This window comes from Bufo gargarizans, chromosome 3 (genome assembly GCF_014858855.1).
Source record: "Bufo gargarizans isolate SCDJY-AF-19 chromosome 3, ASM1485885v1, whole genome shotgun sequence".
Taxonomy (NCBI): Eukaryota; Metazoa; Chordata; class Amphibia; order Anura; family Bufonidae; genus Bufo; species Bufo gargarizans.
In genome coordinates, this window is record NC_058082.1 from 165,812,772 (window position 1) to 165,832,011 (window position 19,240).

At 42.1% G+C, this 19,240-nt stretch overlaps 1 protein-coding gene across 3 annotated transcripts in view; it reads right to left on the reverse strand.

Annotated features, from left to right (window-relative positions):
• The window catches only part of RB1 (RB transcriptional corepressor 1), a 286,970-nt gene that overhangs the window by 224,853 nt on the left and 42,877 nt on the right, over positions 1 to 19,240 (reverse strand). For all 3 annotated transcript variants that reach the window (XM_044288473.1, XM_044288474.1, XM_044288472.1), the window contains exons 7-8: positions 18,191 to 18,301; positions 10,481 to 10,629 (exon numbers count right to left, since the gene is read on the reverse strand). In XM_044288473.1, the coding sequence (XP_044144408.1) occupies positions 10,481 to 10,629; positions 18,191 to 18,301 (260 nt within the window). The remainder of the gene's footprint in view (positions 1 to 10,480; positions 10,630 to 18,190; positions 18,302 to 19,240) is intronic.

Sequence of the window (19,240 nt, forward strand, 5' to 3'; positions counted from 1 at the left end):
GCAGAGACCTGCACCTTAAGGGTGCTAAGCCTAAGGTATTTGTTGAGGCCTTCTTAAAGGAATTCCAGAACCTTAGGCATAGAGGGAGGACTCAAAGGATCAACGGGAGTCCCAGAAAATCTTAAGAAGTCTTCCATACGCTAAGATAAATAGTGGAGGTTACCTCCTTACGACAAGATAAAAAGGGTGGAAATGACCTCTTTGGATAGACCTCTACATTCTAATATTTCCCCCTCAAATGCCACGCTGCCAAGTGAAGGTTCTTTACTTTTGGATGATAGACAGGTACCTGGAATAACAGATCCTGCCTGTCCAGAAGAATCCAAGGATCTGTCAGGGATAGGTTTCTTAGCCAAGAGAACCAGGTCCTTCTTGGCCAGAAGGGTGCAATTATAATAAGCCTCATCTGTTCCTGCATCAGTTTCTGCAATACCCTTGGAAGAAGTCTCAGAAGAGGAAAGGCATACAGAAGTTGATCTGGCCAAGGAAGGGAGAATGAGTCTATCCCCGATTCAGAGAAAAGTAGAGACTGCATTTTATGTTTTGCTTGGTTGCAAAAAGGTCTGAGGATGACCCCAAAGATGAACTATCTGGTTGAAGACCTCCTGAACCAGGCACCATTCTCCTTGATCCAAATGGGTTCTGCGACTGTTTTCTGTTCCTTTCAGGTGTACTGCTTTGAATAAAGGATTGAAAGGAATGATTAAATAGAAAACTTCTGTGGTTAAAGACATAAGATGCTCTGACCTTGTCCCTCCTTGTCTGTTTAGGTAGGAGACCACCGTAGCATTGTCTGATAATATATTTACTTCAACTCCCCTTCATCTGGGCAGAAAAGCTCTTAAGGCTAGCAGAACCCTCTTCGTTCTCTGACATTTTGGGAATCCTGGCTTTCGGTTAGAATCCAAACTTCCTGTAACACCCCCCACTGACAGAATGCCCTCCATCTGTTCGGACTGGCATTTATGGTTATGGTCATTTGTTCTTGCAGAATCCAGGGGAGGCCCTGAGACAGATTTGAAGGCTGTAGCCACCAGTTTAAGGACTGTATAACCTGTGGAGTGAGAGGAAGAGAGGTATCCAGCAGGGAAAATGATCCTTGCCATTCTTTTAGGATCTGCCACTGAGCAAAACAAGACAGGTCATTCTGCAAGAACTGCCATCCCCTACCTGATAGTTGTGAGAGTCTTGATGGCCTCAATAAATCTGTCTTCTCTTAATCTGTCTATTTTGTGCTGAGGGAGGATGCACCATAGATTTACTGAATCTAGGATAAAACCTAGAAAAACACATTGTTGGGAAGGGGTTAGGTTGGATTTTTCCCAGTTTATCTGCCATCCGAGATTTATTAAAATGTTTACCATTTCCAGTATACACGAGTATAGAAGTTCCACAGATTCTGCTACTATCAGGAGGTCGTCTAAGTAAGCTATTACGAGAATGTATTTTTCCCTTATGTGGGCCATGACCTCTGCCATCAACTTTGTAAAAAGCCTTGGAGCCTGGGAAATTCCAAATGGAAGAGCTCTGTGCTGTAAATAATGCACCTGACCTTCCATAGACCGCTACTCTGGGGTATTTTTGGAAATCGGCAGGAATAGGGACATGGTAGTAAGCGTCCTTTATGTCTAAGGTGGCCATTACACAGTCCTTGAAAAGATGCTTTATTGCCGACTGTACAGACTCAATTCAGAATTTTTTGTAGACGAGGTATTGATTTAAGTCTTTCAGATTTATGATTATTCTGAAGGAACGAGAAAAAGGGAAGAATAAAACCCTGTTCCTTTTTCTGAGTCTGGGACGGGAACTAGGAAATGTTTCTTTAAAAAAAAAAAAAAAAAAAAAACAACAACAACCACAACAACAACAACAACAACAACACTTCCTCCTTTAGTGCTAGGTCTTTTGCTGAATATTAAATCAAACTTGTAAATTTTAGCCTCCTTGGTGGGGGAGAGAGAAACTCTAGACGAAAACCGCCTTTCACGATACCATTTATCCAGGGGCTTGCAGAAATTTTCCCCCCAAGCCTGAGGGAAAGGAAAAAAAAAAAAAAAAAAAAAAAAAAAAAAATAATGATATAGTCTTACCCCCACCGGACAGTAACCGTCATTGCTGACTAGACTTTGGCCTGAAGATGACTGTGAATTAAAGAGGAAACCTCTATCCCTTCTACCCTTGTTTTCTCTCCACCCGTTTCAGTTTTTATTAGATTTTTCAAAACTTCTAATTTTTCCGAAAAAATGCTGCTTCCTAGGTGGATTAGATACGGGAAAACCCTTCTTATGATCGGAGGCTTTTTCCAAGAGGTCATCCAGAACTAAACCAAACCGAACAGAAATTCTCCCTGACATGGGATAGAACAAAGTTTGCTTTTAGAACTTGTGTCCCCAGACCATGCTTTCAGCCAAATCACTCTTCTAGCTGAATTGGAAAGAGCAGCGGATCTGGCAATTAATCTTAATGCATCGGCCAATGCATCTGAAATAAAGTCCACCGCTTTAAGTATAAAAAAACAAGGAGCTGGTCCCTAGGTCTTATTTTGGATGTGGGATTCTAAATCCTGAAGCCACAATTTCAATGACCTGGCAGTGGATGTAGTGGCTATATTAGGCTTAAAGGCCTGAGTAGAGGCCTCCCAAACTTTTTTAAAAGGTATAGCTCAGCCCGTCTATTCATCGGGGTCTTTTAAAGCGCCAAGATCCTCAAAAGGCAAAGCAGATCTCTGAGATTTTCACAATAGGGGTATCCAGTTTAGGAGGCCTGTCCCAAAAGGATGACTCGCCTTCATCAAAAGGATATTTTCTCTTTACACTTCTGGGAATAAAAAAAAAACAACTTCTTATCCAGTTTCCATTCTTTCTGAATTAAATGGTTTAAATTTTCATTTAACGGAAAATCTAGATCTTTTGTGACCCAGATCCCCAAACATTATATCTTGAATGGACTTTTGTTCTCTGGATTCATCCACCTTCAACGCGGTTCTAATAGCTTTGAGTAGGTAATCCGTATCCTCGGGGGAGAATAAAAGGATTCTTCATCCAAGGAAGAACTTGAACTATCTAGGATCTCTTTCCTTGCTCATTCTCCTCGAAGATTCACTATCAGATATGATATTAGAATGACCCTGCTTGCCCATAGCTGAGGAAGGTAGGCACTACTTAAACATTTTGATAGAATTAGAGACTTCAGATCTTACGCTCTTTGATGCTCTGAAGTAATAATGGGGATTCCTCCTCTACCACCTTTTTAGCACAATGCTGACACAACATTTTAGACCAGGAAGAAGCGAGTTTTTTTCTGCAGACGGCACACTCTCTCTCAAATTTTAGCAGTGGCTTTCCTAGGGGCCTCTGTAATATTCTAAAACAAAATAAGAGAATAAACCCCATTAGGCACAAAAGGGAGGAATAACAAAAGTAGGGATTGACCCCCTTACTCCACCAGTAATACCGGTCTGCCATCATTACCATCCTGCACATCAGCGCGCTGACCGCTTTCTTCTTCCATGTTTCCGGATAGAGCGTCAATATGCACCTGGGGATGCTTGCAAGCTGGCTGGAATCCTTCCGACGCTGAGAGGAAGGTCAAACAACCCAGGTCGGGTCCCTGCCGGTGTACCAAATGCGACCTTTATGGGTAGGATTTAACAGTTTCCCTTCTGGAACACTGGTTAACCGGAACCAACCTGCGTTCAAAAATACTGGAAGTCGCGACCTGCAACTTCCGGTTCACACATGGAGCGTGCTTAGAAAAAAATGGAAACCTCCCCTAGCTTCTGTAAGGCTACCGGAAGCCAGAAGAAGAACAGTACAAGCCCCGGACCTCCTAAACACTGCCAGGAAGATCCAGCGTCCCGGGGCCACCTGACAGTAACTCCCGGGACTGCACCGAAACGCCAGCTCGACAAACCAAAGACCAAGACCCAGAAGGACGCTGCCCCAGACTTGGCAGCGGGCTTCTAGTGGCGTCTTACGCCGCACTAGGTAACCCACACTGGTAATATTACGCTGGGCTCCTGCAACCTAATCCTTTAAGTTCTCCACCGCATGACATGAAACAGGAACTGGAGCTATAGGGGCAGAGACCCTCCTTATGAGCTCTCTACGAAAGTTCCTGTTTTCTGTCCTGATGATGGAGGCAGTCTCTCAAGGGTGCTGTCATGGGCGTAAGGGAAATAAGGAATGAACAGTCGTGGACTTCTTTTTTTCTGGTATTACATCCCTCCGTCCCCTCCCATCTTAGCTATATTTCGGGAGGAAAAACATCTTGTGAAAAAGTACCTTTAATCAGGCTAACCCCAGAAGGTCAAAGAGAGGCCCAGATAAAGTCTCTCAGCGTCACCGTCTCCTCTGCTCCTTGGCAATAGGAGCGGTGTTCCTCGATTCTCGCATCTCTAGGCCTTGTAACATTCCAGGTGGGGTTTGGCGCAAAGGTCTTGGTTCACCTCCTTCACGTTCTTCAGTCACCCCTTGGTCTAAGAGATAGGATCCTTGCGCCAAAAATACCTCGGCCTCTGAAGGTGAAGCAAAAGTCTTGTAGGACCCATCAGCACACCTAACTTGTAACAGTGCTGGGTATAGTAGTTGAAAACGTATATTGCGTTAAAAACAAAAACAAAACGTACAAATACAACTGAAAGCTCTTCTCCTCTTTGTAACCGCCGCTGAATAGTCATTAAATAACATGACTTTGTGACCTTGCTCCTTGCGGGCTCGGTAAGATCGTATTATTTCTTCTTTGTCCGTGAAGTCCAGGAACTTTATTATGACTTGTCTCATCTTAAAAAGGTACTTTTTTCTGGTCTCCCGACCCCGAGCCACACTTGCACCTGGTCCCAGTCTATGAACACGTTCCACTTTTCTTGAAATAGATAAACCTAGGGCTCTAGGAAAGTCTGACTCACACATGCGCCTCCGCTCCGACACACCACCTCCGGTAGTCCCACCAGACGCAGATTGCTTTTCCAAATCATCAATCTCATCTCAGAGTTCTCCAATTTCACGCTGCATCACCTCCACTTTAGTATTGGTGCCTCCTAGGTCTTCTTCCATGCAGGAGGTTCTTTGCTCGAGTTCGTCGATGCAATATCCCTGCTGTGTGAAGGCATCTTGTAGCTTGTTTACGGCTGTTTGCAACTAAGTGATTTGCCACTTCAATGGCTAAACATTTGAGATCAGCGACTGGGGGAGGACCAGAAGCGAACACATCTTCCTGTGAGGAAGCTGACCAAGCCCTGTAACACGTTGTGGGAAGCGTTGTCCGAGTTCTCCTCCGCCATCTTGGGCACGTTGTTGCACTCCCCAGGCATCTGGTCTTCCCCGCCTCAATTTTTCTTCCCGCTTCTCAGATGATTTTTTATATGCATGCCCCACTATACCAGTGGTCCAGATGTACAGTGGCATGTGGATAGTTGGATGCGTCAGACTCCTATTATGTACGACATACAATAGACAACCACACAAAGGCTATATACCAAAAGCCAGGTATGTAAAAGCCATCCATCTATCCATGAGACAGATAACAGCCAGAATACCTTACAATGGCAGCCTTGTGCACTATGAGATATTCCAAACCAGCTCTCATCTGACTGAGAACCAGTAAACCTCAAAGTTATTTTGCATCTGTTGGATGGCTTGGGTGGACCTGCACACCTAGATCAATATCACTAGGGCGACAGGTTTTCCGATTGTCCTAACATAATAGTCAATAACCTTTCTATACAGTTTTGTCATGTAAAAACTAAGTCATGCTGACTACGCCTGTCATCTGTCTCATGGATAGATTGATGGCTTGCACATACCGGGCTTTTGGCATATAGCCTTTGTGTGGTTGTCTATTGTATGTCGTACATAATAGGAGTCTAACAAGCATCCAGCTATCCTCTTAATGCTGTTTCCAAACTATTTTCATGGGGTTTCCATAAATTTCTAACCTTTTTTTATGAACCAGCTCTTTTCTTCCGAGCAGGGGGTGCCTGGTTGTCTCCCATTGACTTCCATTATACTCGGGTGATCGGCTGAGCACACGAATAAAGCAATGTGTTCGGGCTGAACACCCGACTACTTTGGGGCTCGCTCATCACTAATGCCAATGACAGCACCCCTGGTCCAATCCAGATTCTCACACACCAGACTGCATCATCGATTATAAGAACATGGGAGTGGCTGACTTGTACGGTCACTGCCTAAGGGCGCATGCACAGAAAAGTATTTTCTGTTCACTTCTGTTCTGTTTTTTCCGGACCGTATGCGGAACTATTCACTTCCGTTCCACAAAAAAAGTAGTGCATGTCCTATTATGGTCCGCAAATCACAGTCCGAGGCCCCATTCAAGTCAATGGGTTTGCAAAAAATACGGAACGCACACGGAACACAATCAGTATTTCATATGTATTTTGCCGGATCCATACTGTAGAAAGGCTATGCCCAGCCCATATTGCTCATGTGTTTGGTGATTAATAAGTTACTGTTTCCAAGCCACAAAAAAACGGATTGCATACAGAAACCATACGGATATGTTTTGTGGAATAACGGAACAGAAGAGGACTTAAAATCAGAGAAGAAGAAAAAAAAACTCTGATACGGAACAACGGATCCATGAAAAACGGACCGGAAAACGACAACGGTCGTGTGCATGAGCCCTAAACCTGTACAACACCATGAGGAAAGTGAAGGTGCGATACAAGAAACTGGCTGTGCACATCATACAGATGACACAGTAAAATGCATGTGCTACATCAATGTGCAAGGGGAAATATTCTTGGAATTTCAAGAGGCAGTTATCAAGGTTTCTGGAAACAAGGCCACAAGCAGTGTATCAGGGTAACATTTTCCCAGTGCAGTTCTCCAAACTAGAAAAAACAGGGAAAGAGCAAAAAAAAAAAAAAGTGCCAACGACGTTTCAAGAGGTAGGTCAGAAGGACACCATTTATCAATGCGACACATACTCGGATAAACCAGCACTGTGTATAAAATAATGTTTTAGAATTTAGCAATGCAAATAGTAGTGGGCAATTCCTTAATGTATTCAAAGAGTGCTCACGAACCCATGTGCCGAAGAGAAACAAATGCATGTATGCATAAAAAGACTGCACCTCCGTATGTCAATAAAATAATATGTTTATTGAGGCATTAAGAAATGTACATACAACACACTATAAGCAGCAACAAGGTTAAAAAACGATTTACCGAAAGGGCCAGGCGAGCTGCCTACACAGGAACCTGGCTCTATCCATCAAGGAGAGGGAGCAGCTGGCAGAGGAAGCGTGAAGAGCAAGGGTGCACACAGTGGCTTGGGCCTGCCCTCAGAGCACATACAATGCTCACTTGCATATGTATTAAAAGTAATGAAGCAGGCAACGCATCCCTAAGGGAAAGTTATTACATTCAGTTCATCTAGCCCTACAAACACGTTGTGCCTGGTTTAACAGTGACTTTCCTAGTGACAAAAACCCTTTAAGTCCTCATTCTCAGCACCTTCTGGGATACCTCCATTTTCAAGGTCATCTAGGCTTAAGGAGAAATTCTGCAGATGGAATAGCAAGTGGGGCTGCTCCAATTCTAGCAGACATTGCACCCGCATCAACTTTTGGTTTTTCACTTTAAGCCAAGTGTATTTAGGTTGTATTACTATGCAGTGGATAGTGATTATTGTCCTATAGCAGGACTCATGTGACAGTCACTCCTGCAGCACAAGTCAGTACAAATGAACACTATTTGTTCGCTCTGTAAAGCCCACCCAAAGCTCCTGCGCACAGAAAGTAATGTACAATAAAAATGAATAGTCTCTTCGGTGGGGTTGGACTGGCCAACCAGAGTACTAGAGGATCCTCCAGCGGGAACAGGCTGATAACACCATAGTAGGCGCCAGGGTTAAGAAAGAAAAACATATGGCGGCCTTTGGAGTCAGTAGGGTGTAATTTGTTGATTCAAAACCTATTAAACTTTATTTATGATATAAGGGTTGTGTCTAGAGATTTATTTCCACTGGTGGGCCCAAGGAACTGCAGCCTGACACAATTCCCAGACATTGCTGCTACATTAATAGTTAGTTAGAACCTACAATCACTCATAGTACTGTAGACCAGGGGTGCACAACCTTTTTTGGTCTGGGGGCCGCATTGTCACATCGCTCTATTTCAAGTCATGCAAATCAGCTGAAAAATGAGCAATTCTTTGTTTATCGACTGATCAGCTGCACGATTATACTGGCCAGATATAAGGTATGAGCGCTCCTATGAACACTTGTTCCCAGTAATTGTCCCAAATATCATGCTGCAGCATAACCCCTGAAACCTAAGAGTTATACTTACTTGCTCCCCGCCTCTCTGGTTCTTCGAATTGCCTCCGCTGTTTACAACTGGCAGTGCATGGACATGGTCATACACCACTCCAGACAATGACTGGCTTAGGCGGTGAGATGGCCACAAGCAGCGTCTCACTGCTGAAGCCAGTCATTGACTGGAGCCATGCAAGTGACCCTGGCCATGCACTGTCAGGTGTAAACAGAGCAGGAACCGGAAGATGGAGGCAGTGGGGGCAGTACAGAGGACCAGAGCAGGTAATTATGAATTTTCGATTTCAGATGCAGGAACTTATTAAAAATCATTTACCAGAAAAGTGGCGACATTTCCTTCCAGCCTGCCTCCTATTTATAAATCAGAGTTTTCCTTCACTGCAGAGGACGGAGCTCACTGGTTACTACCATCTCCTGCCAATCCAGTTATAGGCGCCCTGCAGTAACCAGTAAGCACATTACCTTGCTAGTGGGGAAGGTGCCTATTGGTTAACGCTTGAATGACCAGGCCCGAAAAGGCTTTAAGGACCAAACACTTTTGTGATTTAGCGCGCATGGTGGTTCAAATGGTTGTAACTATCTTATTTGTTGGATTAACAAAATCATTTTTGCAACAATTTTTAATTTGGGGGAAACTGTACAAAACGTTTTTAAAAAGTATATTTTTTTCAAACTATAGCTCCTTATTCTTTAAATATGCAAACTGACACCAAAATAAATTATTATAATTAGTTCACTATTTTGTGTAGGCCGTTTTGCTATATAATATGAAAAGTTTCACATGAATGGGGCGCTAATTGTGACGCTTTTGATTGGTCTGGGTGTTTTTTCTTTTATGTATCTTTTTTTTTTTACTTAATATATTTCTGCTACATAATATGTCCCCCAAAAGGTCATAAAAAGAGTTTGGGGCACATTGTCACTTTTTAAAATTTTGCACTTTTTCATAAAAAGACTGTGGTGGGACAGTGAGCACTCTTTCAGTTTCATTAAATTTTTTAATTTTATTTAGTTTCCACATTTTTTAAAAATAATTTTTAAACTTTTTTTTATATATTTTTACCACATAATTTGTCCCCAAGAGGTCACTGAAAGACCTTTGGGAGACAATAAGTGACTTTTTTTTTGTACCATTACCACTGTAACTGGAGCATCCAAAGGAGCCCCTGCTGCGGAGGCTTTGTACCAGGGCAGCGCTCCTCTGTTCCCGAGACACCCAGCGATCACATAATCGCTGGGTCCACACTGCAGAGTGCTCATAGAGGAGAAGGCAGAAGCGCTAATAAAGCGCTTCTGTCTTCTTCTCGGCTTCCCCACTCTCACTAATAGCCGGGGACCCTTTCTGCTCCTGCTACAGTGCAGGAGCAAAACCTGTGATCGATCTGCTGTGCAGCGCTCTGTGCAGAAACACTGCCGATTGCAGGTTCAGCTGCGTTTCTACCCAGCAGGGCGGGGGCCGCAAACCATGGCTCTGTGCACCCCTGCTGTAGACTGTAAAGGGTATGCGCAGATTCTTAGGTAAGGACAGTCTTCACAGGTGCCAAGTATCAATATGTTTAACCCCTGTGGTACTGACACTGGGAGCTTCAGGGTATGGTGCACACAACTGGGTCCTAACAGAAAAAAGTTTTAGTGACAGTCTCTGAGAATATGATGCAGAACAGGAAGGGGGAACTTTGTCCTCTGTGGCAGCAGACAGGCGTCTTCTAATAGGGCAGAGCGCCAACTCCAGCCTCCTTGTATGCTGTGAGAAGTGCCATTCAGTAGACAAGCCGCCCAGGCTAACCACAAAAGCTTGATGCAGCTCAACAACAATATGCATTGGGTGGGCAGGGCTTCTTCATGCATGGTACAACACCCAGGCCCTTGTCATCCTCCCACACATGATCTGCTTAATATTAATTTAATTTTTTTCTGTTTAAAGTTAACTATGCTACCAAATTATACCTGCAAATTGTTCATTTGCCAGAAAATGTCAATAAAAATCATTCAAAATAAATAAAATGAACTGCAATTTTAGCCAACCTAGAATGAAACCTCTCCATGATATGCACAATTTTGGGGTAGACAAGCAGGAGCAGTAAGGGAGAAATCTCTTAACACTAATGCAATACATATATTTGAAGTGAAAAGGTTTATGCTTCCTCAACCAAAAGCAAACTAAAAACAGGGAAATAGTTACCTCATCAACAGGACATTCGTTGGCCTTACAAAGAGCTTCTATAACCCTGGTGTCTGTTTCAGACGGCTGTGACATCCATGTATTCCTGTTCTGACCGCGTCGGGACGCACGGGTTGGTCCATTGACAGAAATCCCATTCACTGCACTCTCTAAAGTCAAGTGACAGCAGGATTAGTACATATTGACTTTTATATAAAATGTTAAATGGTTGATTAAAAAAAGTGTCAACCTTATCCAAGTCATAAGTGACAGCTCTAAAAATATCAGCAAGCAACGTGCATATGGAAACATCTACAGTTCCTCATTTCTTACATAATAAAGCAGCATGTGCATTTCAATAATTGTCAGAATCAACATAAAGGGCATCTCTAACAAACTACACACTGCGAGACCTGTAACAGAGTTGGTTCAGATTCTAAAGAAGGCATGTATTAAACATGGATGAAAGCAGAAATTAGTAGGTATGTCAAAAATTATAAATTTCAAGAGCCAATTATTTTTTTTTTGTGGAAAAAAGGTAAGGTCGTCTTTTGTTGAGATGAGTTATATTTTCTGGCACTATTTGGGGGTACATACATTATTGCTTTCTAATTATTCTTTGTGTTTCTTTTCACACTAGGCTCGTTGCTGTTTAACCAGCTCCCCTAGCTTAAACCCCCTTAATGAGCAGACCACTTTTTACAATTCTGCACTACACTACTTTCACGTTTTTTTGCTCGGTCAAACAACTTACCACCCAAATGAATTTTACCTCCTTTTCTTCTCACTAATAGAGCTTTCATTTGGTGGCAGGGGCGTAGCTATAGGGGGTGCAGAGGTAGCAGTTGCTACCGGGCCCAGGAGCCTGAAGGGGCCCAAAGACCCTTATGCCACATAAAAAGACCCTGGGATTATAGAAAGTGCATGGTGGTCAGGTTACCCCTCTGGTTGGAGGGAAGGGGTTAGGCCAAGAATTTGGCATGTCAGGGGTGATGGTAAGGTTTTTGCCTCCGGCAGTATGAAGGCTATGTGCTTCCCGGCCCCTGGCCACAAAGCACTGAGGGAAGGGGGGCCCCCAAGCACCAGGGCCCATGAGCCCATAGCTACGCCCCTGTTTGGTGGCATTTCATTGCTGCTGACATTTTTACTTTTTTTATATTAATTGAAATTGCCCGAAATTTTTGCAAAAACATTACGACATTTTTCACTTTCAGTTGTAAAATTTTTCTAATAAAACTACATTTCTATATAAATTTTTCTCTAAATTTACTGTTCTACATGTCTTTGATAAAAAATATAAAAAATTCATTAAGTGTATATTTATTGGTTTGCGCAAAAGTTATAGCGTTTACAAACTATGGTACAAAAATGTGAATTTCTGTATTTTGAAGCAGCTCTGACTTTCTGAGCACTTGTCATGTTTCCTGAGGTTCTACAATGCCCCGACAGTAGAAACACCCCACAAATGACCCCATTTCAGAAAGTAGACACCCTAAGGAATTCGCTGATGGGCATAGGGAGTTCATGGAGTTTCTATTTTTTGTCACAAGTTAGCGGAAAATGATTGTAAGAAAAAAAAAAAATCAATAATAATAAAGTCTCATATTCCACTAACTTGTGACAAAAAATAAAATTTTACATGAACTAACCATACCCCTTACAGAATACCTTGGGGTGTCGTCTTTCCAAAATGGGGTCACATGTGGGGTATTTATACTGCCCTGGCATTTTAGGGGACCTAAAGCGTGAGAAGAAGTCTGGAATCCAAATGTCCAAATATATAAATACCCCACATGTGACCCCATTTTGGAAAGAAGACACCCCAAGGTATTCTGTGAGGGGCGTGGCGAGTTCATAGAAGATTTTTTTATTTTTTTTGGCACAAGTTAGCTGGAAATTGTGAGAAGAAAAAAAATTAAATAAACAAACAGTCTCCCTTTCCGCTAACTCGGGACAAAAAGTTCAATCTTTCATGGACTCAATATGCCCCTCAGCGAATACCTTGGGGTGTCTTCTTTCCAAAATGGGGTCATTTGTGGGGTGTTTGTACTGCCCTGGCATTTGAGGCAGCCTCCGGGCTGAAAGAAAAAATGAACGGCACAGATTTCTTCATTCGCATCGATTAATGTGGATGAAACAATCTCTGCCAAAAAAAAGGAGGGGAAAGGCGCCCAACATCCATACCCACTTAGCTTGTATGCCCTGGCAAACCCGATTTCTCCATTCACGTCAATCGATGTGGATGAATAAATCAGTGCCGGAATGTTTTTATTTTTTTATATACAAAGTGTTTGCCAAAGCATATGAACACCGCCCCTCAGCTCATAAGCCTCGGCAAACGCATCTTTTTTCACTGCAGAGGAGAAATCTCATCTTGCAGCGCTGCATACACCGACTTTTGTGTAATCTGACAGCAGCGCAATGCTTTTGTCAGAATGCACATCAGTGCTGCAGCTGGTCGATTGGTTGGAACAGGCCGCAACGCAATAAATTTATTAATCAACAACTTTAGATAACATTTGAATTTGGTCAACTAAATTTAGGGGGTATTCCCTGAGACTACTAAATTTAGGGGGTATTCCCTGAGACTACCCAAGAAAAAAAAAAGCAAGCCTGTCTTACAAATGGGAGGCTAGCGAAGTACCGGAAGCCGCTGCGATTGATAAAAAAAAAAATCAAAACAGATTTTTGTTTTTATCGCCGCAGCGCTTGTGAAGTGATTGTGCAGTGATAAAATATAACAAATCGGGCAAACACTGCGTTTTGGGTGGAGGGCGAACTAAGGTGACACTAATACCATTATAGATCTGACTGTGATCAGTTTTGATCACTTACAGATACTATAAAAGTACAAATGCTGATTAGCGATACGCTAATCAGCGACTGCGGTGCGGTGCAGTGGGCTGGGCGCTAACTACCTAACAAAGGGGCCTAAACTAACCTAAAACCTAACCGTCAATACTAGTGGGAAAAAATAAAAATAAAGTGACAGTTTACACTGATCACTTTTTTCCCTTTCACTAGTAATTGACAGGGGGTGATCAAGGGGTTAATTGGGGTGAATTGGTGAACTCACAGTGATGTGTGCTCCTCTGCTGGGACCAACTGACGAAAAGGACCAGCAGAGGAGCACAGAAGCCGTTTAACACGTTATATTTATAAATATAAAGGTGTTAAAATGGCTTCCGATTCTATTTTTTAAAAGTCACCAACCTGCCAGCGATGAGCATTGGCTGGCAGGCTGGTGACGAACTTCTGATGTAACGATTCCCGGCCCGCACTGCGCATGTGCAGGCTGGCTCTGCTCGAAATCTTGCGTCTCACGAGAAGACACATTGGCGCGTCCCGGAGGAACAACAGGGCCGCCGCCAGGACGCAATCCTGCATGCGGCGGTCCTGAGGAGGTTAAATAATGCTTTTAGTTTCCTATGGATAATCACAATTGGGGCGGATTGCTTTGGAATACTAATATTTTGAAGAATTATTGCCAGTGTAACACCGACAGGCACACTAGGGGGCAATGTCCCTGGCTTGGCCTAAGAATCAGATGCCTCAGGCAGTTTGTGGGTTGACAATTGGCTTCAAAATCTATTGACTGGAGCCTCTAAAGTGGTTTAAAGGCTGGAATCAGCGGTAACTTTAATCCAGGGCTTTTCAGTTGCTATGGTATGTACGGCAATTATGCAAGTAGGGGTTAAAGAGGATTTTTACCATTACAGAAGTTGTCCGAGCTAACCAATGACTAGGCCAAAGTGAAAAATGTAAAAATTGGTCAATATATTTTTTTAATATGCATGACAGTAGGTACAATATGTAAAACTCTTGTTGCACATGTACCTCACTTCGCAATTGTCAACTGACCAGATAGATTTAAAAAAAAAAAAAAAAAACACCAGTTCAGTACCAAGAGAATGCCAAGAGTGTGCAAAGCAGTAATCAAAGCAAAAGGTGGCTACTTTGAAGAACCTAGAATATGACATATTTTCAGTTGTTTCACACTTTTTTGTTATGTTCATAATTCCACATGTGTCAATTCATAGTTTTGATGCCTTCAGTGTGAATCTACAATTTTCATAGTCATGAAAATAAAGAAAACTCTTTGAATGAGAAGGTGTGTCCAAACTTTTGGTCTGTAATAAAAAAAAAAAAAATATATATATATATATATATATATATATATATATATATATATATATATATATATATATATATATATATATATATATATATCACCTAAAAAATTATTAGGAACACCTATTCTATTTATTATTAATGCGATTATCTAGTCAACCAATCACAATCCAGTTGCTTCACTGCATGTAGGGTTGTGGTCCTGGTCACGACAATCTCCTGAACTCCAAACTGAATGTCAGAATGGGAAAGAAAGGTGGGCTACAACAGCAGAAGACCCCACCGGGTACCACTCATCTCCACTACAAATAGGAAAAAGAGGCTACAATTTGCACAAGCTCACCAAAATTGGACTGTTGAAGACTGGAAAAATGTTGCCTGGTCTGATGAGTCTCGACTTCTATTGAGATATTCAAATGGTAGAGTCCGAATTTGGCGAAAAAAGAATGAGAACATGTATCCATCATGCCTTGTTACCACTGTGCAGGCTGGTGGTGGTGTAATGGTGTGGGGGATGTTTTCTGGGCACACTTTAGGCCCCTCTTTAGGCCATGGTTTATATGCCACGGGCTACCTGAGCATTGTTTCTGACCACGTCTATCATGTACCCATCCTCAGATGGCTACTTCCAGCAGGATAATGCACCATGTCACAAAGCTCAAATCATTTCAAATTGGTTTCTTGAACATGACAATGAGTTCACTGTACTAAAATGGCCCCCACAGTCCCCAGATCTCAACCCAATAGAGCAGTGGTGGCGAACCTATGGCACGGGTGCCAGAGGTGGCACTCAGAGGTATGGTGTACCAGTATGCCTTAGACTTTTCCTGCCATTCATCAGCGCAGGGCTCACTATGAACAGCACAGGCAACGCACTGAATGTAGGCAGGCTATTACAGCTACATGATAAAGTACATGGAAGATATACTATATTGGCATTCAGGTTAAAGTGCGTGTTGGCACTTTGAGATAAATAAGTGTGTTTTGGGTTGCAGTTTGGGCACTCGGTCTGTAAAAGGTTCGCCATAACTGCAATAGAGCATCTTTGGGATGTGGTGGAACGGGAGCTTCGTGCCCTGGATGTGCATCCCTCAAATCTCCATCAACTGCAAGATGCTATCCTATCAATATGGGCCAACATTTCTAAAGAATACTATCAGCACCTTGTTGAATCAATGTCACGTAGAATTAAGGCAGTTCTGAAGGCAAAAGGGGTCCAACATCATATTAGTATGGTGTTCCTAATAATTCTTTAGGTGAGTGTACATTCTGTGAGAAGAACAGACGGCCATAATATACCGTATCGGGTATAGCTGGATACAGCCGGCTGCTGTAGTGATGGACTGGAATGGGATCCGGCCTTGTTACAGCATTCAAGCTGGGTTTTGGCCGGACAAGCTTTTGGATGATACCCAGCATGTATGCTGGGACATCGTATTAGTATGGTGTTCCTAATGATTCTTTAGGCGAGTATATATAGGCACTGCAGTAGCAACTGTAGATCCTTGAATGCTGCAGAATCCTATGCATTCAGGATACATGTTTCAACACAGGCCAGGTGATTTAAGGCCTAGCCAAAGAAGTGTTAACCCTTAGGCTACCAGAGGTTTTTTAGTTTTTATTTTTCTTCCCCATTTTCCTTGAACCATAACTTTTTTATATTTCCGGTCACATAGCTGTATGAGGGCTTATTTTTTGCGGGACAGGTTGTACTTTCTAATGCCACCATTAATTATGGCATTAGAAATGCAGTGGGAAGCGGTAAAAAATAAATAAAAATTCCAAATGGGGTGGAATTGGAAAAAAAAACAACGCAATTCCTCCGCCGCTTTACAGGTTTTGTTCCCACAGCGTTTTGTTTACGGCAAAACTGACCCATTCCCTTTATTCTCTGGGTCAGTACGATTACAACGATACCCCAAATGTATAGTTTTTTTTTTATGTCTAAATAGTGTACTTTTTTTATTTTTTTACTTTGATAAATGTTCTTTTCTTTTTACATCAACATATTCTGACCTCCATAACTTTAGACTTATGTCTACTGAGCTGTTTAGGAATAATTTTTTGCGGAACAATCTGTAGTTTTTATTGATGCCATTCGCCGTATTGGACATTTTTAAAGATATTTGAATAGTATAGGAATTTTCTGTCGCGATAATACCCATGATGTTTTAGTTCTTTTTTTTTATTATACGGAGGGGGGGGTATTTAAACATATATATCTTTTATATATTTAACATTTTTATTTTATTTTTTGTGATGATTTTGATGCTCATATGAGCCTATAAATAATGTTTTTTTAATTTTTGATTTTGTTCTATCAGGGATTTTTAAAATGACATTTACGGTAAACTAGAAGTTGATCCTTTCTTATCCTGGCCTGCCATCTGGTGGCCAAAATAAGACTAGCAGCAGCCTCGTCAGCGAGGCTTACAGTGTTCAGCGCAAACAACCGATGCCCACATTGGCCAAACGGGACACCGGTAGAAAGCCCGGATGCACGAGCTTCTGGGTTTTTGTGCATTTAGATGCCGTGATCTCGCTTAATCACGGCATCTAAAGCCTTTAATTACCACGATCGGCATTATTGCCGGTCACGGTAATTAGCTGCAAGTCTCAGACCTGTCGGCCATGGCAAAGTGCCCAGTAGGCAAAACTTCACTGTGAAGTGCTCTCTGGATTGAACTACTTCACAACCCATCCACTCCAACAGCTGCAGCATCAAATCAGGGAGACCACTACAGAAGACTCTCAGAGCCGATGAGAGTGGCTGTGAAGCTGTGCAGAGCACTTTACAGTTAAGCCCCACCTCCAGGAGCAGTGCCCGGCAGATCAAAAGTTAAAATTTACACTACTCCTAATCATAAAAAGCTTCACAAGCGTATGTTTGACAATTCTATTCACGGTCGCTAACTAGCTCTGTCAGCAGTTCACTCCTTTTAAAGGGGGTTTTCTGCTATCCTCAAATTGATGACCTATCCTATCAAATCAGCAGTGGTCTGACTCAGGGCACCCCCACGATCAGCTGTATGAAGAGACTGCGTTCCCTACACGGTTTACTTGTTCACCATCGACACTGCAGTGGCAATCAGTGTAATTACAGCTCCACCATCCCATTCAAGTGAATGGGACAGAGAAGCTTTAATTACACTGCTTGCAACGTCGACAGAGAACAGGTACACAATGAAGAAAACACAACACTCAGGAGAGCTGTGGTCTCTGCACACACCTAGTTGACGCGAGTAGGAACTCCACCGATATATTGATGACCTGTCAAGAGGATTGGTCATCAACAAAGGAAAAGAGGACAACCCATTTAAAGTTCTTGATAACCCAGCAGCATCCTACAGAATTGAGCTGTGCTGTAAGCAAATACTGCAGTGACCGACTTACCTATACATAGGTATATTTATTAACTTAAATATCTGACCCCATTATTCAGTGTATTCTTCATAAATGAAGCCAATTATCACATTTACTAAGAATAATTTCAGTTTGCAACCAGTAACAGTCCCACAGTGAGATAAAGATGAATAATTTGAGCATAAAAAGAACATTGAGAACAATATGGTTATTTGGGCAATTCTAGAGGGAACATACTATATGGTTCCTTGAGAACATCTGAAGGGGACCGCTTGATAAAAAATTCCAGCACACACAGCAGCAACTGGAAGGAGATCACCAAGTCATCGTCCATCTGTAAAACTTTCCCTAATTAAAAGAGAAAACAGAAAGAAACGGTTAAGTCACAGCTCCAAAAAACAAGGTTATACACTAAGACGACAAGTCAGCTGTGAGATTTAGGGGCAGTAATAAACTACTGGACCTGTGCACCTGGATCATAAAGAGCGGTTTACTAAATTGTTTACAATTTTCACATTTTTACCAGGACACACCATCAATGTTGCAGGAAGTTTTTTCTACTCTGACAACTACTGTAGTGCTCTTTCTCCCCTCATAAAAAAAACAGTTTTTTTTTTGCAGCATGTATCAGGCTCTCTTCACATCTGCATCGTAACCGCACAGACCCCATTATAAAGTCAATGGGGCCTGCTGGTTCCCAGCCACTGTGCAACAGATCTGGCAGCTCATCCTGATTTCCATTGATAAAAAAAACCCACAATACAGATGTGAACAGAGACATATTCAATACTGTCGCCAAATTGCTGCAACACATTATAAACATCTCAAGTGCTGCAGACCTTCTTTTGGAAAAGGCTTAGGATATTTCATATCCTTAGTCATGGGCAGGAATTTCCATATTTCTCTTCAAAAACAGGTTCAGCAGCAGCTCAGATATTATAAGGAAATAATTTAACCACAACTACATTATGAATATTTGTCACCTTGGCTCAAATTGCATTCAGGCTTCAGTTTCATCCTTTTTTCTAGTTGGTGACTGCTAATAATCTTATTTACAGTAGAAAAAACACAATTCCATATTCAAACTGCAACCTTTTAATTAGGAAACATCTGAGCGCATATCCAAGAGCAGTGTCCTAGATTACTGAAGTACAGTCTGCATATGGTAGTCTAACAACCTGGTAGTCAATGTAGGTGAAAGAAGATGAGACCAAGAATCATTAGATTAAGATCAGAAGGATATAAAAAAAAAAATAAAAAAAAAAAAGGAGAGCAGCAGATAGTTTT